The following is a 19,457-nucleotide window of genomic DNA, read 5'->3' as shown; positions in this document are numbered from 1 at the left end:
TATTTTCACCTTCTTTGATGTGCACAAAATTAAGCTCTAAAACAACATGTGTAAGTATCCCCTTTCCCTAATAACCAGTTACATTTTTAAAAAACAGGTTCCATGTTTAAAGTGATTTAATTTGACTCTGTTGAAACAAATAACATTGTAACACTCCAAGAATTGAATGTCTGTTTATATAAGAATTATATCTTGGGCGTTCTCACTGTGGCGCAATGGGATTGGCGGTGTCTCTGCACCACCAGGTTGCAGGATCGATCCCCAGCCTGGCACAGCGGGTTAAGGATCCAGTGTTCCTACAGCTACTGCTCAGATCTGTAAGTCCGAGCTGTGGCTTGGATGTCAGTTGCAACTTCGGCTCGGATCTGATCCCTGGCCTGGGAACGCCATAGGCTATGAGGCAGCTAAAATAGAAAAAAGAAAAAAAATTTTATCTTAAAGTCATATTTAATGAGTCATCACTGATGTAAATGTCCACTGGGTCATAGGATTCTTACTGGTTTGTACCATACTACATTTCTTTTTTTTTGTCTTTTTTGTTGTTGTTGTTGTTATTGTTGTTGTTGTTGCTATTTCTTGGGCCGCTCCCGCGGCACATGGAGGTTCCCAGGCTAGGGGTTGAATCGGAGCTGTAGCCACCGGCCTACGCCAGAGCCACAGCAACGCGGGATCCGAGCCGCGTCTGCAACCTACACCACAGCTCACTGCAACGCCGGATCATTAACCCACTGAGCAAGGGCAGGGACCGAACCCGCAACCTCATGGTTCCTAGTCGGATTCGCTAACCACTGCGCCACGACGGGAACTCTGCCATACTACATTTCTTCAAGATCAGGGTGTGTATCAGTAAAAAGAGATTCGACTGGGAGTTCCCATTGTGGTGCAGCAGAAATGAATCTGACTAGGAACCATGAGGTTGGGGGTTTGATTCCGGGCCTTGCTCAGTGGGTTGGGGATCTGGTGTTGCTGTGGCTGTGGTGTAGGCTGGCAGCTGTATCTCCGATTCATCCCCCAGCCTGGGAACCTCCATATGCTGCGGCTCTAAAAAGAAAAAAAAAGAAAAAGTAAAAAAATATATATATGCAGGTATACATACAATTATATATCCACTCACATATATACACATATCACACAGATGAATTATTAGGAGTAATTCATTTCCTCCTATAAGCCCTTGACACCCTTCTTTAGCTTTGGTGGACAGTGTGAAAGTTAGTGTGCATTTGGTCTGTGTGTGTGTGTGTGTATGTTGGCTTCCAAAGGGTGAATGCGTCTCAGTGATAGAATAACAGACTTCAAAGATGCTTCTTTTTCTTTCCTCCTACAACGCAAAGTATTTCCTATAAAGAGTAATTTTTTTTTAACACTGGTGAGAATTACAGAGTGATTTTTCTCTGGTTAATTCATTACAGAAATTGTGTTATAAACGACTCTTAAAGCAGTGCTTATCTTGCATCTGTCTTCAAACCTAATTTCTTGCACATGATCTCCTGAAAAATCATCAGTTTTTCTCCACTTCTGCCCTTGCTGGAGCACTTCATGCATTCTTTTAAAACAAGATCAGTTTTGGGACTTCTGTAAGTTAAGACGGCTCTTTGTATTTAACTAAAGTGTTTACCGTAAAGCTCAATAAAAACAAACCTGTCCATGTGCTGTTATTTCTTTTCAAAGTTACCGTTTACCCATCTCTGCGTCTGTGTTTCTTCCTAATCCTGTTCCTATTTCTTTTCTGTTTAAGTACCAGTGATCCTCAAGTTACACTGCGCGTTTTATAAATCTAGCAAAAGTTCCCATTTGTTCCAATGTTCAGTCATTTTATTAAGGAATGTTATATGGTAAGTACAGCTATGTCAAAATATACTGCCTTCATATTTTTCCAAAAAAAATTTATGCAAAGTGAACATTTAGAAGCATTCTTTCAAAAGTGGTAGAGGTTCTTTCTTGAATAAAAAAGAACTCTGCGTAATCTCAACATGTCTGGAATACTACTTGGAAATATTTTCTCTGACAGAAAGAAACCATTCCTTGCTTGGAGGATTTTAGGTTGCATAGACGCAACTTTAAAAAAAAATACATTAAAATTTCAAATCCAATTTTTCCCCTTTTTAGAATTATATTTTTATATCCATTTTTATGTGCGCATACTGTATTTTCTCCTAATTTTGAAAGAATAAGTAAGAACTCATTTCTTTATTAGCTGGCTGGAAGAAGATTAAATTCTCATATGTTTTTTTTCTTTTTTCTTCTTTTTTTTTCTGTAATGGTGATGCTGTGCTTTGCTTTAAAAATAAATTGTCGATGGTATCAGGAAAACTTTTTAAGACCTAGGCGATTTTTTTTTCTTGGAAATTGCAAATTGATATTTAATATTAGTTTCTATGATTTCATGAGGTACTTTTGAGTTGCCATTTTTATCCGTAGCTGGAGATGAGCTGAAAGATTCAAGGGTATTTATGGCATTTGAACATTTCTTTATACTCAGAGCAACTTTGTACCTGTGACATTCCAGAGGTGAATTTTCTGTTAGTTTGTTCAAAAACCTTTTCCCCCTTAATATACAAAAAATTAGTATATGTATGGTTAGTTAATATAATTCATGATAATCATGTTTCTTTGATTTTTTTTTCTTGACACTTTTATAAGGTGGCTATAGAAGGTGACTCATCTACCTTCTTTTATAGTTTGGTGTTGGCATTTCTTTTCAATTTAAACCTCCTCCCCAGATTTTCACTTGTTTGTGGTTTTAAGCTGTTCTTAATTATCCTCCTTTGTCTTCGGGATAATTATGATTGGCATACCATGGAAGCATCACTTCAATAATTTGTCCTGGCATCATGTTACTGCATAGTTCTTAACATGTCTGCAATGATTTATACCATTATAACAAGATTGGCATTATATTTAAAAAGTTTATTGTAATGGAAATTTTCAACACTTGGTTGTCAGGAGTCTAACGTTGTATATAATATTTTCCAGCTGTTTAGTTTTTATTAATATCTACATGAGTTGGTTTGTTGTTTTAGCCTTCTTTAAAAGTTCATTTATATGAATATTTTCTCTTTCTTGTAATTAAAGTACCCATTGAACTCATTCAGTATTTACTTGGTCAAATTAAGCCGTTATTGTAAGATGCAAAAAAAACCCCCAAAAACCGTTTAATACAATGTTTTTGGTAGTTCTCACAATTTTTTTTTAAAAAAGCACATCTTAGTATATTTAAGGTGAGAAAAAAAATAAATATTTATTTTTACCTTCTTTTTAATAAACTAAGCAGTTTTTTGTTTTTTGTTTTTGTTTTTTACTGAATTTGCATCAAGTAAATGCTTAAGAAATTACGAATTTCAGAGTAGGTCTTTTTATAAATCTCTAATTTTGGGGGTGCCTATTTACAAATAGTGTTCTGTTATGGGGCTGGCAGGTTTCACTGAAACTCTTCTTTTCCTGTCTGCACACATCTGTAGAATTTAACTTATTAAAAGCTTATATTCCTAAAAGCATTGGGAATGCATAATATCAGATGTTCTTAGACCAGATTGGTTGCAGAAAAGCAGCATAACCAAAGATGGAAACTGTCACATTTGAAAAGTCCCAGCGGTAGCAATAGTATTTATTTTCTTGTAACAAGAAAGGCAGGTCCCATTCTCCTTTGCAAGTGGGATTTCTGAGGCTGTTAGTGTTGGTGGTGACTTACCTTGACTCTGTTGGAGGGGAAGACCTTTTGTGTGAATGGAGATACCTGTCCATAAAATGGTCCTGTATTTTTTTTTTTTCTAAAATGTCATCAGAAATGCCAAATTTTTATGACAAAGTAAGATCCTTAAAATGATAAATACTGACGTTAATAAAAGTTTACACGGAAGGTATTTATGGGATTTGAAGAATATAATAACAATATCTGATGTAAAAAAAAAAATTCTTTTCAGTTGTATTAGTTTGGTTGTAAGTTTCCCAAACTCAGACTGCTTTTCATTTATCATCTTCTCAGGAGACTGCTGGTTCTCTCTTCATCTTCCTTGACCTTTGCTAGTTTTTATACCATAGCCTCATTAACAAAATTTTTCTCGGTTTTTACTTTCATTGCTTTTTAAGTATTTTAATGTATCGGCTCTTTCTAACCTTTGAGAATATAACAACTTGATTGCCATAACCATTTCACAATGCAGAGGTCTAGAACCTGCTTCTGAGACGTAGTCAAAACGTATTTTCTGTTGTATGTTGATGTAACCACACAGGTATATCGGCCGATGCTGGATTTCAGTTGTCTGGTGTTGTCGTGGGGTTTTTTTACATTATAAAAATTATATAACATTATGGAAAGCAATAGGACAAACTAGCTGCCCACAGCCCTCTCTCCCTAGAATGGTCATTGTCTGCTTTTATACTTTAAAAAATATTTCTGTATCCATACCAGTTTCTCTATTAGTAAAACTCATAGGGTAACTATGACTATTGTGTATGTCCAGTTTTTTCCATTTATGATTATATTATCAACTGCATTTCTAATGGTGTGGTATAGTTTTATAATTATGATTTTAGCAGCTTGAGCGCCATTGCTTTGAAAAAGAATTTCATAATCATTCCCATACTTCTGTATATTTTGGATGCTTCACGCTTTTTTACGGTTAAAAATATCACTAACATATGAAATTATAGGATAGGGTAGGCATAATACTTATCTGCAATTTGAAGCTAATTTTAATACCACATGATTCTTAATTTACATTCATAAGCATTAAAGTTAATACTCTTGCTGAATGGTATTATATCAATAAATATAGTAAAGTAGCTTTGAAAATAACTAGATCATAACTGCCTGGTTTTATTTTTTTTACTTAAGAGAACTGTCAAGGTCAAACCAGATTAGAAGTACTTGCTAAAAATCTTCGTTTCTGCTCATGAGTCTGTGTTGTGAAAACCCATAAATTATAGGTATTTGGAATAATTTCTCTTTCCCAGTAGGTCAGGAAGTCTTTGAGGGCAGTGACACTGTTTTATATATATTTTGCTTTTTGCACATCACCTTAAATACAGAGGAGTATCAAAGTATATTTAATTATATTTGAAAAATGTCTTCTAACAGAAAAAGTTCATACATTTTCATCCCTAAATTAAACTGCTGCTTCTCTTTATATAATTTTCCCTATGAATTTATTTCATAACGTACTCAAAGCTTACCAGTTTTTCTCTTAAACATCTATGTGCATAGAATAACATTTCAAACTTTCTTCTTGACTTTCTTTCATCATTTAATATGTGATCCCAGGCTGACAATTGTTTTCTTTTTATGACACCAAAAGAAGGGTTCCTTAAACCTGTAGATTGTCGTGCCTGCCCCACTGGTTGCTGTGAGAATGAAATGACTCATCCATGTAAAGCACGTTCCATGGCGTCTGTCATGTAAGTAGGTTCTCAACGAGTACCCTTTCCCGCCACTACTGCTCCTGCTGTTTTGGTATTGATATTATTAATCGGGGAATGATCTAAACTCACACTCACCTTTTTTTTGGTCATGACCTCCTAAGCAACTATCTGGTGCCTCAGTACAAAATATGTAGCAACACAAAGACCAAAAAGATGGTTCAGTATTTCTGGGACCATTGGTTAAGTATTCAGAAAATTGTAAAGATACAGCCTCTCCTCACAAGCTTGATCTCGTAATCACAGCTGAGTTCATTCCAGGCGGGATTTTAAAAAATCAAGTGTAAAGCCAAGAAACCTTTTTTTTTTTTTTTTTTAATTTAAGAAAATTTGGGTATTTATCAGATTCAAGGCTAGGAAAGTATAAAAACAGTGGAAGAAGCTACAAAGAAAAACTCATAGATTCAAATACATAAAGCTTTAAAATTTCTTTGAAAAGGAAAATTGAAAATCGTAGGAAGTCTCTGCAACCAGGAGGGCCAAGGGCTGTAACCTTAAAAGATGCACACATGTGTATAAATTTCTAAAGACCCCAATCAAAAAATGATCATCGTGTATTCGGCAACAATTAGCAGAAGAAGTAAATGCAAATGAGTAATAAATATGGAAAAAAGCTTGACTTTAACAGTTAAAGTGACATGTTAGACAGTTTTCACCAAAAATCTTAAAGTGATTGGACATCCTTGGATGAGAGAATGGTACAACAGGAAGTGGTACTTGCTGCTGGTGGAAGTGTCCGTCGTTAACTAAACCACCTGAGTAATCTTTGGACCAGCTCTATCAAGCATCTTGCAATTTGCCCCAATGAAGTCACCAGTGACATAGGGTCACGGGAACCTACAGGGATGTTGTTTGCTGTTTTCTTGAAGTGTGCAGATAACAAGCAACTTAAATGTCTTTTACAATAAAAAAAAAATTTAAACACAACTCCACAACTAAAGAGATTAACACATCATTGTAAATTATTCCTGCTGCCAAATATGAGATAAGTATCTTCTTTGGGTGTGGAGCCAAGGGAACCCTCCTACACTGTTGGTGGGAATGTAAATTGGTACCGTCACTAGAAAACAGTATAGAGGTTCCTCAGAAAACTAAAAACAGAACTGCCATTTGATCCAGCAATCCCACTCCTGGGCATCTATCCAGACAAAACTATAATTAGAAAAAATACATGCGCTCCTGTGTTCACAGCAGCACAATTCACAGTAGCCAAGACATGGAAACAATCCAGATGTCCATTGACAGAAGAATGGGTAAAGAAGATGTGGTTAAAATATATACAGTGGAATACTACTCAACCATCAAAAAAGAATTTAAAATGCCATTTATAGCAACATGAATGGACCTAGAGATTATCATACTTAGGTGGATTAAGTCAGACAAAGTCAAAAACATATGGTATCACTTATATGTCGTTTCTAAAATATGGCACACATGAGCACATCTACAAAACAGAAACAGACTCACAGACCAAGAGAACAGACTTGTGGTTGCCAGGGCAGAGGGGCGTGCAGGTGGGATGGACTGGGAGTTTGGGGTTAGTAAATGCAAACTGTTGTATATAAGATGGATAAACAACAAGGTCCTACTGTATAGCACAGGGAACTATATTCAGTCTCCTGAGATAAATCACAATGGAAGAGGATATTTTTAAAAATGTGTATATGTGTATAACTGAGTCACTTTGCTGTACAGCAGAAATGAACTCAGCATTGTAAATCAGGAGTTCCCACTGTGGTGCAGTGGAAACGAAATCTGTCTAGGAACCATGAGATTGTGGGTTCGATCCCTGGCCTTGCTCAGTGGGTTAAGGATCCGGCATTGCCGTGAGCTGTGGTGTAGATCGCAGATGTGGCTCAGATCTGATGTTGCTGTGGTTCTGGCATAGGCCGGCAGCAGCAGCTCTGATTAGACCCATCGTCTGGGAACCTCCATGTGCCACAGGTGCGGCCCTAAAAAAGACAAGAGACAAAACAAATTGTAAATCAACTATACATCAATTAAAAACTAAAAATGCGTCTCCTTGTGATTCAGGGGGCTGATGTACAGCTGCTGTCTTAAAGCCACTTGCCCATTGTAATAAAGTAAACGTGCTATTCCTTCAAAAAAAAAAAAAAAAAGAAAGAAAAAGAAAAAACAGAAATCTCTAGCAGCTGTGGGTAAGAGCCCTGGCAAAAGCCTATCCATAAAAATGTTGAGCCAATTATAAATTACAAAAATGTGAACTATAAGGAAAAAAATATTTTGTGTGAAACCTTTCCCTTACTCCAGATTCCTTGTTCCGGCTTCTTTCTTTTTCCTTCTTTTTAAAGCCAACTCTTGCTAAGACTTGTGCATTGAATATGAGCTAGAATTAAGTAGGTTCTAGGTTAGTTATTCACCTTTATTGGAAAGAGCCCTGCTTTCAGTTTAAGTCCACATTCTTGGTCTTCCTTTTAAAAAGAGAACCACCTAAGATCGGGAGGCCAGAACTTACCCCTTTTCCTGATGCAGAGGCCCTTCTCCTGAACACTTAGACTCACCAGGGTGTGCTGACCCATCTGTCATTATGTCATTGGCGTCTGCAAATCACAGCCTCTGTGCTGCCTTGAACAGCAGGTCAAGTGTATGACGACCTCAGGCTGCTGGTTTTCTTTTGCCTTTGTTTTTATTTGAGAGACAAGTACATACCCTGGATTTCACCCCTTCTGTCACAGCTTCTGTTCTGGCTGTTTTATTGGTTCCTGGTGGGGGATTTTTCTTGTTTTCTGACTCTATGTATGCACATATATGGATGGTATGTGTGGGCACATATGTCTTGTGTGGTATAAAAATGAAACACATGGGTATGTATGTCCGGGGAGGAAAGGCTTGTAAATAAAGAGGACAGGAGTTCCCCCTGGGATGCAATAGGTCGACAGTGTCTCTGGAGCACTGGGATTCAGGTTCGATCCTTGGCCGGCCACAGTGGGTTAAGGATCTGGGGTTGCCGCAGTTATGGTGTAGGTTGCAACCGTGGCTCCGATCTGATCGCTGGCCTGGGAACTCCATATGCAGCAGGGCAGCCAAAAAATTTAAAAAAAAAGAGGACAGGGGGAAGAATGCCCTTTAAATACAGGAACAGAAACAGCACAAATCTAGAAAGAGTATCTTAAAAAACGGAAGGGTATTTCATCTAATTCCATCTTCCTCTTTTGTTTCTTGAAAAATGCCTTGCTACTTTCATAAGTTTGTTTTTGTTTTTATTGTTTTTTTTTTCTTTTGGTCTTTCTAGGGCTGCACCTGCAGCATATGGAAATTCCCAAGCTAGGGTTTGAATTGGAGCTGTATCCACCGGCCTACACCACAGCCACAGCAACACCAGATCTGAGCCTTGCCTGCTACTACACCACAGCTCATGGCAACGCTGGATCCCGAACCCCCTGAGTAGGGCCAGGGATTGAACCTGAGTCCTCATGGATACTAGTCAGGTCTCTACTGAGCCACAATGGGAACTCCCAGTAAGGTATTTTAATCTTGAACATATGTCAGTCTGGCTTTAATTTTAATATTTTGTGTCTTTTATAACATTAGCCAGTTAAAAACTTAGGTGCCCATTCTTGCTGGCCGTGCACCATGGGAACACAGGCAGGACAGCACGCCCCTGCCTTCTGGGTACAGCTGGGTGGGAAAATGACCCCGACCTTATCTGTGCCTAGTGAGGGTCGGTGTTACCACCTGCCAGGCACCAGGCCTGGTGCTTCACCTTAGTCATTTAATCCTTAATAACCCTTTGAGGTGTCCATAGGATTATCCTCATTTTATCTTTTAATTTTTTAATTTTTTTAATTTTAATTTTTTTTACAGAATAAAATACATATATTTACACACAGTTACATTCACACAGATTATTATATCATGGATCTTAAGAAACAGATTAAGTGACTCCCTCAGATTATCCGTATTTTAAAACTGAGCCTTAGAGAAGTTTTCAAAAAGTCAGTGGCAGGGGTGGGGTGCAAAAAAAAAAAAAAAGCAAAAGTCAGTGGTAAAGCCTGCATGTTCCCCAGGTTTGGCCCCCTCTGGTCTCGGCCTGAGTGGGAAAGCTTGTGGAACTTGGCTCCCCTGGGGAAGAGTTATGAGGATGCAGATCTGACAGGTTCTTTTCCCAGGTTCTGAGTCTTTCCCAGGATATTAGGAAACAAAGAAACAAAACATAATCACCTTGTCCCCCGATCCTTGCCACAGACGTTTGACTTCCCTCTGCAGATTTTAGAATCTGCCCATCTTTTCTTCATCCTAGGACTAGGTGGCATCTTTCCCCTTCTTCTTCCCTGGAATCTCATTTCTGTTAGACAATGGCACTACGTTTCTGGAGTTCTAGTTGCAGCTCAGCAGTAGCGAATCTGACTAGTATCCGTGAGGACTCGGGTTCGATCCCTGGCCTCGCTCAGTGGGTTAAGGATCCAGCTTTGTCATGAGCTGCGGTGTAGGTCGCAGATGTGGCTCGAATCTGGTGTTGCTGTGGCTGTGGTGTAGGGCTGCAGCTGCAGCTTTGATCTGACCTCTAGCCTGGAAGGGAACTTCCATGTGCCACGGGTACAGCATATGGAAGGAAAGAAAACCACAAGACCAAAATACATAAATAAATAACACGCTTCACCATTTAGCCTGTTTGCTTTTTCCCTTTTGCCTTTGATGGGAGTGCTTAGAGCAATTGTCTTGTTTCAAATTCTTTGTAAATCTTTTCCCTCTAATAATCCATGTGTCTCCTTAGAATCACCCAGAGGGCCACAGGAATATATTATCAGACAAACTTTATTACTCTGTTCTTAATACCTTGATTGGTAAAAGGTTCATAAGTTGATTGATATAATTCCATACTCATTGATAATTGTTCTTTAATATTGCCTTTATTTTGAACACTATTACTTTTTAAAATTTGTTTTGTTGTTGTTGTTTAGGGCTGCATTTGTAGTATGTAGAGGTTCCCAGGCTAGGGGTCTAATTGGAGCTACAGCTGCTGACCTACACCACAGCCACAGAAACATGAGATCCAAGCCGAGTGTGCCATCTACACCTCAGCTCGTGGCAATGCCGGATCCTTAACCCACTAAGTGAGGCCAGGGATCAAACCCGCAACCTCATGGTTCCTAGTCAGATTTGTTTCTGCTGCACCACTGCAGGAACTCCTGAGCATTATTACCTTTTAAATCCAATAATAATACTTACTTTATGTTCCCTAAAATTCACACAGATAAGTTATTACATTATTGCGTTATAAAAAGTTTTTTCTCTTTTGAGTTCCCGTTGGGGCACAGCAAAAACCAATCTGACTAGGAACCACGGGGCTGCGGGTTTGATCCCTGGCCTCGCTCAGTGGGTTAAGATCTGGCGTTGCCATGAGCTGTGGTGTAGGTCACAGACTTGGCTTGGATCTGGCATTGCTGCAGATGGCTGCAGCTGCTGGTGGCTGCAGCTCCAATTGGACCCTAGCCTGGGAACCTCCATGTGTCATGGTGTGGCCCTAAAAAGACAAGAGGCGAAAAAAGAAAAAAAGTTTTCTGTTTATCAAGTTTGGTCAAATTCTCTTTAAAGAGGATGTTTTTATACATGCAAAAATATACTTGCATTTCATTTTGTACTATAGAGCTGATTTAGAACATATATTGTGTTTTATTAAGCAGACTGTTTTCTCTCCCTTGAAGTCTGGATTTTGAGACTGTATAAAGGTTGGTTAGGAGTTCCACTGTGGCACAGTGGGTTAAGAATGCAACTGCAACAACTCAGGTCACTAGAGGGGTGCTAGTTTGATTCCAGCCCAGTTCAGTGGGTTAAAGGATCCCACATTGATGCATCTGAAGCTTGGACTCAATCTCTGCCCTGGGAACTTATATATGCAGTGGGTGTGGCCATTCTTTAAAAAAAAAGGTTGATTAGGCCAAGAAATCTTAAATGGTGTATATGGCAAATATCACTTTTCTAGAAAAGATGTAAAAACTAAATGTAACAATAGAAGAAGCAAAATGAAATGGGAGTTGACTGAGATAAGGAACTTTTGCCTTCAATGTTTTAAACCAACATTTTAAAAAATAGTGGTGAGCTGGAGGAGGCTCTTTAAATTTATTTAAATTCTTGAAAAGCTATTTTAGTAAAAGATCATATGACCTACTGATAAAAGTACACAGTTGGAGCTCTGAAACTTATTTCCAAATTTCCATAGGCTTCAAATTATAAAAGCATAGAGTTTACGTGAGAGAAAAAGAACCATGGGTTTGGTCATTTACTCACCGCCTGAAGTCTCATGACAGTTTGCTTTTAGTGACAGGTTGGTTCTACAGCCTTATCTGTGCAGAGGCCTACTGACACCACGCTCTTCCTAACTTTAGTTTCCTTTTATTTAACAGTAGATGCTGTCTGTGCTACAGGTTTGTTATTAGGCTATGCTTAGCATATAGTATAAAGTATTCTACTGTTTATGATGGGGAGATTCATCATTTGTATTTATTTTTTAAATTATTTTTATTTTTCCATTATAGCTGGTTTACAGTGTTCTGAAAATTTTCTACTGTACAGCAAGGTGACCCAGTCTCACATACATATATACATTCTTTTTTCTCACATTAACCCTGCTCCATCATAAGTGACTAGATGTAGTTCCCAGTGCTACACAGCAGGATCTCATTGCTTATCTATTCCAAAGGCAATAGTTTGCCTCTATGAACCCCAAATTCCCAGTCCATCCCATTCCCTCCCCCTCCCCCTTGGCAACCACAAGTCTGTTCTCCAAGTCCATGAGTTTCTTTGCTGTGGAAAGGTTCATTTGTGCCATATATTAGATTCCAGTTATAAATGATATCATATGGTATTTGTCTTTCTCTTTCTGACTGACTTCACTTAGTATGAGAGTCTCTAGTTCCATCCACTCTGACTGGTGTGAGGTGGTACCTCATCGTAGTTTTGATTTGCATTTCTCTAATAATCTGGGATGTTGAGCATTTTTTGTTGGCCATCTGTATATCTTCCTTGGAGAAATGTCTGTTCAGGTCTTTTGCCCATTTTTCCGGTGGGTTGTTGGTTTTTTTGCTGTTGAGTTGTACAAGTCGTTTGTATATTTTAGAGATTAAGCCCTTGTCAGTTGCATCATTGGAAACTATTTTCTCCCATTCTGTAAGTTGTCTTTTGGGGTGTTTTTATGGTTTCCTTTGCTTTGCAAAAGCTTGTCAGTTTAATTAGGTCCCACTGGTTTATTTTTGCTTTTATTTCTGTTGCTTTGCAAGACTGACCAGAGAAAATGTTTGTAAAATTGATGTGAGAGAATGTTTTGCCTGTATTCTCTTCTGGGAGTTTGATGGTGTCTTGTCTTGTGTTTAAATCTTTAAGCCATTTTGAGTTTATTTGTGTACATAGTGTAAGGGTGTGTTCCAGTTTCATTGATTTACATGCGGCTGTCCAGTTTTCCTACCACCACTTGCTAAAAAGACTGTCTTTTGAACCATTTTATATTCTTACCTCCTTTGTCAAGGATTAATTGACCATAGGTGTCTGGGTTTATTTCTGGGTTCTTTATTCTGTTCCATTGGTCTGTATGTCTGTTTTGGTGCCAGTAGCACACTCTTGATGACTGTGGCTTTGTGATATTGCCTGAAGTCTGGGGAGTTAGGCCTCCTGCTTGATTTTTGTTCCTCAGAATTACTTTGGTCTTTTGTGGTTCTGTATAAATTTTTGGATTGTTTGTTCTAGTCCTGTGAAAAATGTCCTGGGTAATTTAATAGGGATTGCATTGAATCTGTAGATTGCTTTGGGTAGTATGGCCGTTTTTACAATATTAATTTTTCCAACCCAGGAGCATGGAATATCTTTCCATTTCTTTGAATCCTCTTTAATTTCCTTGATTAATGTTTTATAGTTCTCAGCATATAAGTCTTTCACCTCCTTGGTCAGGTTTATTCCTAGGTACCTGATTTTTTTGGGTGCCATCATTTATATTTAAAATGTTTTTATAGTTTCTTATCAAATGTGTTCATCAGTCTGCGAAATTTTTGCTTTAGATTTCTGACCTCTTTATTTTATTTCATAACATAGTTATATTACTTACTGATTTACGAAAAGAATTCTTTATGATTTTGAGCCAAATAAAATTTGTGGTATAGCTATAAATGTTAGATGATTCTCTTCTCAATTGCTATTTTAACGAAATTGTGAAATATCAATTTTCCTTTTATTATTAAGTGTACTTGTCATGATATTATGGTGAATAAATCCAGCCCAACTTTGGGGGTGTTTTCTTTTTTTGGTGGGGGGAAGGGAGGCATCCTCTTTTTTTAGTTCTAATTGCTAAACAATTTTTTTTTTTTTGTATTTGCAGCTGGTTTTAGGAGGAGTTTCCGTCTTAGTAGGAAAGATAAGAAAACAAACAAATCCATGTATGAGTGCAAGAAGAGTGACCAGTATGACACCGCTGACATTCCCACCTATGAGGAGGTGACACCCTATCGACGGCAGACTCATGAGAAGTACAGGCTCGTCGTCTTGGTGGGTAAGTGGTTGTTTGGTGTGTGACGTTGAGGAAATAAGCGAGATGGTGACAATTTAACTTCAGAGAGCAGGATGCTGGAAGTTTTCAAGCTAAAAAATCTCATGCTGGAGTTGTCATTGTGGCTCAGCATGCCAACTAATATCCATGAGGATGCTGGTTCGATCCCGAGCCTTGCTAATTTAGTTAAAGATCTGGCATTGCCATGAGCTGTGGTGTAGGTCACAGATGTGGCTCGATCTTGAGTGGCCGTGGCTGTGGCTGGCAGCTGCAGCTCCAGTTCAACCCAAATCTCGAACCCCTTTTGTGTGGCCTCTAAAACGAAATCTTTAGGAGTTTCTGTCGTGACACATCGGAAATGAATCCCACTAGGAACCATGAGGTTGTGGGTTCGATCCCTGGCCTCGCTCCATTGGGTTAAGGATCCGGTGTTGCAATGAGCTGTGGTGTAGGTTGCAGCTGTGACTCGGATCTGACGTTGCTGTGGCTGTGGCTCAGGCCTGCAACAACAGCGCCAATTAGACCCCTAACCTGAGAACCTCCATATACCATAGGAGCAGCCCTAAAAAGGACAGAAGACTGAATAAATAAATAAAAAGAAATCTTTAGTCTTTTGGTCCTTAGATGACATTGAGGAGACTTGCAAGACATTTGTGCTCATGATATTGGCGTTTTAGTGACCCTTTGTAGGTAGAGAGAGAGCAGACACCATTGCCCTGTAAGCAGACACTGTTGCCCTGTATTAAGTATATCAGGGCAATTCAGAGACATTGCTGGATCCTTACCCTGCTGCGCCATTGTGAGAGCTCTCATTAATGCAGAATTTTTTAAGTCCATACCTCATGGCATATGGACTTTCTGGGCCAGGGATCAGATCCAAGCCAAAGTTGTGACCTAAGCCACAGCTGCAGCAACCCCCAATTCTTAGCCCACTGTGCCGGGCTGGGAATCAAACCTGTGTCCCAGAGCTTCCAAGACTCCACCGATCCCATTGTGCCACAGTGGCACTCCTTTAAGTGCATACTTTTGCATTACAACAGGACAGACATAATGGGAAATATTTGCCTTAGTCTTTTTGGCATGTTAGACTGTATATTATACCCAGCAAAGGAGTATATCCTGTATCTCTGTGTGAAAAATAGAGAAAGAAAATCACATAAAAATGACAAATTCATGTGGACGTCTTACCTTGTTTCCACCAAAGGAAGGCTTTGTAAACCTTTCTAGTGAGGAATGCCTGCACAGGGGCAGATTGGGAAATCGCATTGAGCTGGTGTCACTGAGTATAAGGATGTGTCTTCCCTCCTCCACCGCACCTTGACCATCTGTGGACTGGCCTTTTCTTTTCTTTTCTTTTCTTTTTTTTTTTTTTGCCTTTTCTAGGGCTGCGCCCGCAGCATATGAAAGTTCCCAGGCTAGTCTAATCGGAACTGTAGCCACTGGCCTACGCCAGAGCCACAGCATAGCAGGATCCGAGCCGCGTCTGCAACCTACACCACAGCTCACGGCAACGCCGGATCCTTAACCCCCTGAGCGAGGCCGGGGATCGAACCCGCAACCTCATGGTTTCTAGTCAGATTCGTTAACCACTGCACCACGACGGGAACGCCTGGACTGGCCTTTTCTAAAGAGCTTCCCACTGTTCACTTTCTTCAATGTGGTCCCTGCTTAGAAAACCTCCTGCTTGTCTGTATGACACAGCTGGAGGTATCAGAAATTTAGAGTTCATTGCCTAGAGAAATCCCCAGCTGTGAGATGCCGTGATATAGGGTAGGATAATGTCTACAGTAAGGAGGTTAGAAACAGGCTTCTAGAGTAGGACAGGCTGAGGCCCTACCAATTCTGCTCTTGAGTAACTGGCTAACACCTGTACCTCTCGGATTGTCTCTGGCTTCAGTTTCTTCATCTAAATAACCAGGACATGGAGTTCCCGTCATGGCGCAGTGGTTAACGAATCTGACTAGGAACCATTAGGTTGCAGGTTCAATCCCTGGCCTCGCTCAGTGGGTTAAGGGTCTGGTGTTACCATGAGCTGTGGTGTAGGTTGCAGACGAGGCTCAGATCCCACGTTGCTGTGGCTCTGGCGTAGGCCGGCAGCTACAGCTCCAATTAGACCCCTAGCCTGGGAACCTCCATATGCCTCGAGAGCGGCCCAAGAAATGGCAAAAAGACAAAAAAAAATAAATAAAAAATAACCAGGACAGGAGTTCCCACTGTGGCGCAGTGGGATTAAGGATCTGACTGCAGCATCTCAGGTCCCAGCAGAGGCGCAGATTCCATCTCTGGCCTGGCACAGTGGGTTAAAGGATCTGGCCAACTGTGGCTCAGATTCAGTCCCTGGCCCAGGAACATCCATATGTCACAGGTAAGGCCATTAAGAAAGAGAGGGAGGAAGGGAGAGAAAAAAGAAAGAAAGAGAGAAAGGAAAAGAAAGGGAGGGAGGGAGGAAGGAAAAACCAGGATAGTAAGATCACCTGCTTCCTAGGTTGTTTGAGGGCGAAATGATGCCAAAGCTTTAGACTAATTCCTGGCTCTGAAGTTTGTTTGTTTGTTTGTTTGTTTTTGGTATCATATCAAATTTTATTATAGAATATTAGTATTTAGTTAAAGGAAAATATTGTGAATAAGCTTCATAAATATTTATTAACTATTGGCATTTTTAAAGTTTCTTTTTCTATTATTATTATTTCCCCAATACAATATTTTTCCCCTACTGTACAGCATGGTGACCCAGTTACACATACATGCACACATTCTTTTTTCTCTCATTATCATGCTCGGTCATAAGTGACTAGACATAGTCCTCAGTGCTTAACAGCAGGATCTCCTTGCTAATCCATTCCAAAGGCAATAATCTGCATCTATTAACCCCAAGCTCCCAATCCATCCCACTCCCTCCCCTCCCCCTAGGCAACCACAAGTCTATTTTCCAAATCCATGATTTTCTTTTCTGTTGAAAGATTCATTCGTGCTGTATATTAGATTCCAGATATCAGTGATATCATATGGTATTTGTCTTTCTCTTTCTGACTTACTTCACTCAGTATGAGAGTCTCTAGTTCCATCCATGTTGCTGTGAATGGCATTATTTTGTTCTTTTTGATGGCTGAGTAATATTCCATTGTGTATATATAAAACGTCTTCCTAATCCAATCATCTGTCGATGGACATTTGGGTTGTTTCATAAGATGTAGCCCTTTATACACTAGCTAAAAATATGAGCAAGATAAACATGAAATGTTCAAATATGACTAAGCCTCTGCTGATTTTGAAGCTCACTGTTCACAATACTTAATAAGGAGTTCCCATTGTGGCTCAGTGGATTAAGAACCCAACATAGTGTCCATGAAGATGTGGGTTGGCCTCACTCAGTGGGTTAAGGATCTGGTGTTGCCTCAAGCTGCAGTGTAGGACTCAGATGCAGCTCAGATTCAACCCCTAGCCTAGGAAGATCCATATGCCACAGGTGTGGCTGTAAAAAGAAAAAAAAAACAAAGCAAAACAAAACACAAGTTAAATTAGATCATTTAGCAGTTTATCATCTGAAAGAGGTAATCAAGCAGTGGACTGGGATTTTGGAAATTCTCCTTGTTCCTGCATTAAACGTTTGCTTTCTCTGACTGTAAAAATGTATGTTTAGGAAGCAGTTCCTGGGTCCTGTAACATGTACCAAAGACGGAAAGAGATGAAGCATTGTGGGGCTCAAGCCTTGTTTTCTCCCAGTGTTCTCAGAGCCACTAGGAATAATGGTATTTACCTTTAAAAGTTAGATAAGTCTCATTAAGGAGCTGCCCAGAAGAATCTCTTCATTTTTACCATAATATTGCATGGTTTTACGTGATTTTCAAGAAGTTAAAATAAGCCATGTTCTTAACATGGCAAAAATATGACAGTGGAGGACTCTTGTTTGTTTTGTTTTGTTTTCTTGGCCACACCTGAGGCATGAGGAAATTTCCAGGCCAGGGATCAAACCCATGCCACAGCTATAACTAGAGCCACAGCACTGACAATGCATGATCCTTAAACCACAGTGCCACCAGGGAACTCTGACAGTGAACTTTGAGTCTTGTTCAGAAGTGTTAATTTCCTCTTCATACTGTGAACAGGTGCTTCTTCAAAGACTCGTTTTAGCATAAAAACATCTCAGTGACAGTTTTTGCTGTATTCCCTTCTGCCTTTAAATGTATTCTCCAGAGTTCCCATCTTGGCTTAGTGGAAATGAATCTGACTAGTGTCATGAGGATGCAGGTTCGATCCCTGGCCTGGCTCAGTGGGTCAAGGATCCGGTGTTGCTGTGAGTTGTGGTGTAGATCGCAGATGCAGCTTGGATCCCTCGTTGCTGTGGTTATAGGCTGGTGGCTATAGCTCCAATTCGACCCCTAGCCTGGAAACCTCCATGTGCCATGAGTGCGGCCCTAAAAAACACCAAAAAAAAAATTTTCCAAAAGAGTGTGTTAAAGCCAGTGTTAGGCATTTCATACACTTTTCTACATAAGTTTTTTCTTTAGTGAAACCTAACTTTTTAAAAAGTAAAATAATAAAGCCAAATAATCTGTGTGTCGGCGGGGTGGGGGCAGGGGAGAGGGGCAGGGAAAACGCTTTGGTGTTAAAAACCTACTAAAACACATCACAGCCTACGCCGGTCAAGAGCAGAAAGTCATCTTGTGCAGAGTCAGACAATTTGTGACTTGTTCTGTCTGGTTGTGAGACCTAAGAGGAAACTGATGATAACTCTTTCTGTATATTTCACGTTTCTAGCTTGAGCATAAAGTTCTCTTCTGCCCTCTTTTGTGCTGAATCTTGTGTGTTGTCTCAAGACTGCTTCGTGGAAGTAGTTTGACTGTCACCATTTTCCCATAAACCTAATGACAAAAAGTCTCCCGCATAAAACGGAGAGAAAAGCAAGCATTCAAGACTCAGTATAAATGTTAATACGTGTGTTAGAAACCACATGGCTTTTGTCGAACTTTGATTGAAGGTTTGTAGGCATTAGAGTCTATCCTGCAGCATTTCGTATAGACAGCTATAAACCCCAAAGTTATAACCGGATCTATGAACATGTGATGGCTCTAAAATTATAATCCTTGTAGATAAGAGGTTAAAATGATCTTTGTTAGAATCATAGTTGGCTTTTTAGGGTCTGTCTTACACGTTGACACGCTGTCTTAATTTATCAGCATAAATCACAGTTGTGTTCATTCATCGGATGTGTATGGCACACTCACTGTGCCAGGCACCATTCTAGGCGCGAGTTCATCATTGAGTAACACAAACGTTTTTTCCCTCATGGCATTTGCATTTCTAATAGACAAAAATTATACTCGTAATAAATTGGTAATAAATAATAAGGTCAATTGTATTGTCTGTAGAGGGTGATTAGTGGTAGAGAAGAAAGTAAAACCAGAGCTGAATCAGGAGACTTGGGAGTTTGCCTTTTTTTTTTTTTTTTTTTTTGTCTTTTTGCTATTTCTTTGGGCCGCTCCCTCGGCACATGGAGGTTCCCAGGCTAGGGGTCCAATCGGAGATGCAGCCACCGGCCTACACC

General features: G+C 39.6%; 1 protein-coding gene across 2 annotated transcripts in view; it reads left to right on the top strand.

Moving 5' to 3' along the window:
• Positions 1-19,457, top strand: part of MPP7 (MAGUK p55 scaffold protein 7) — a 270,754-nt gene that overhangs the window by 218,972 nt on the left and 32,325 nt on the right. For both annotated transcript variants that reach the window (XM_047755185.1, XM_047755186.1), the window contains exon 12: positions 13,745-13,915. In XM_047755185.1, the coding sequence (XP_047611141.1) occupies positions 13,745-13,915 (171 nt within the window). The remainder of the gene's footprint in view (positions 1-13,744; positions 13,916-19,457) is intronic.

The sequence above is a fragment of the Phacochoerus africanus genome, chromosome 12, assembly GCF_016906955.1.
Source record: "Phacochoerus africanus isolate WHEZ1 chromosome 12, ROS_Pafr_v1, whole genome shotgun sequence".
NCBI lineage: Eukaryota > Metazoa > Chordata > Mammalia > Artiodactyla > Suidae > Phacochoerus > Phacochoerus africanus.
The sequence above is the reverse complement of the archived record's forward strand: the minus strand, read 5'-3'. Positions and strand labels throughout refer to the sequence as shown.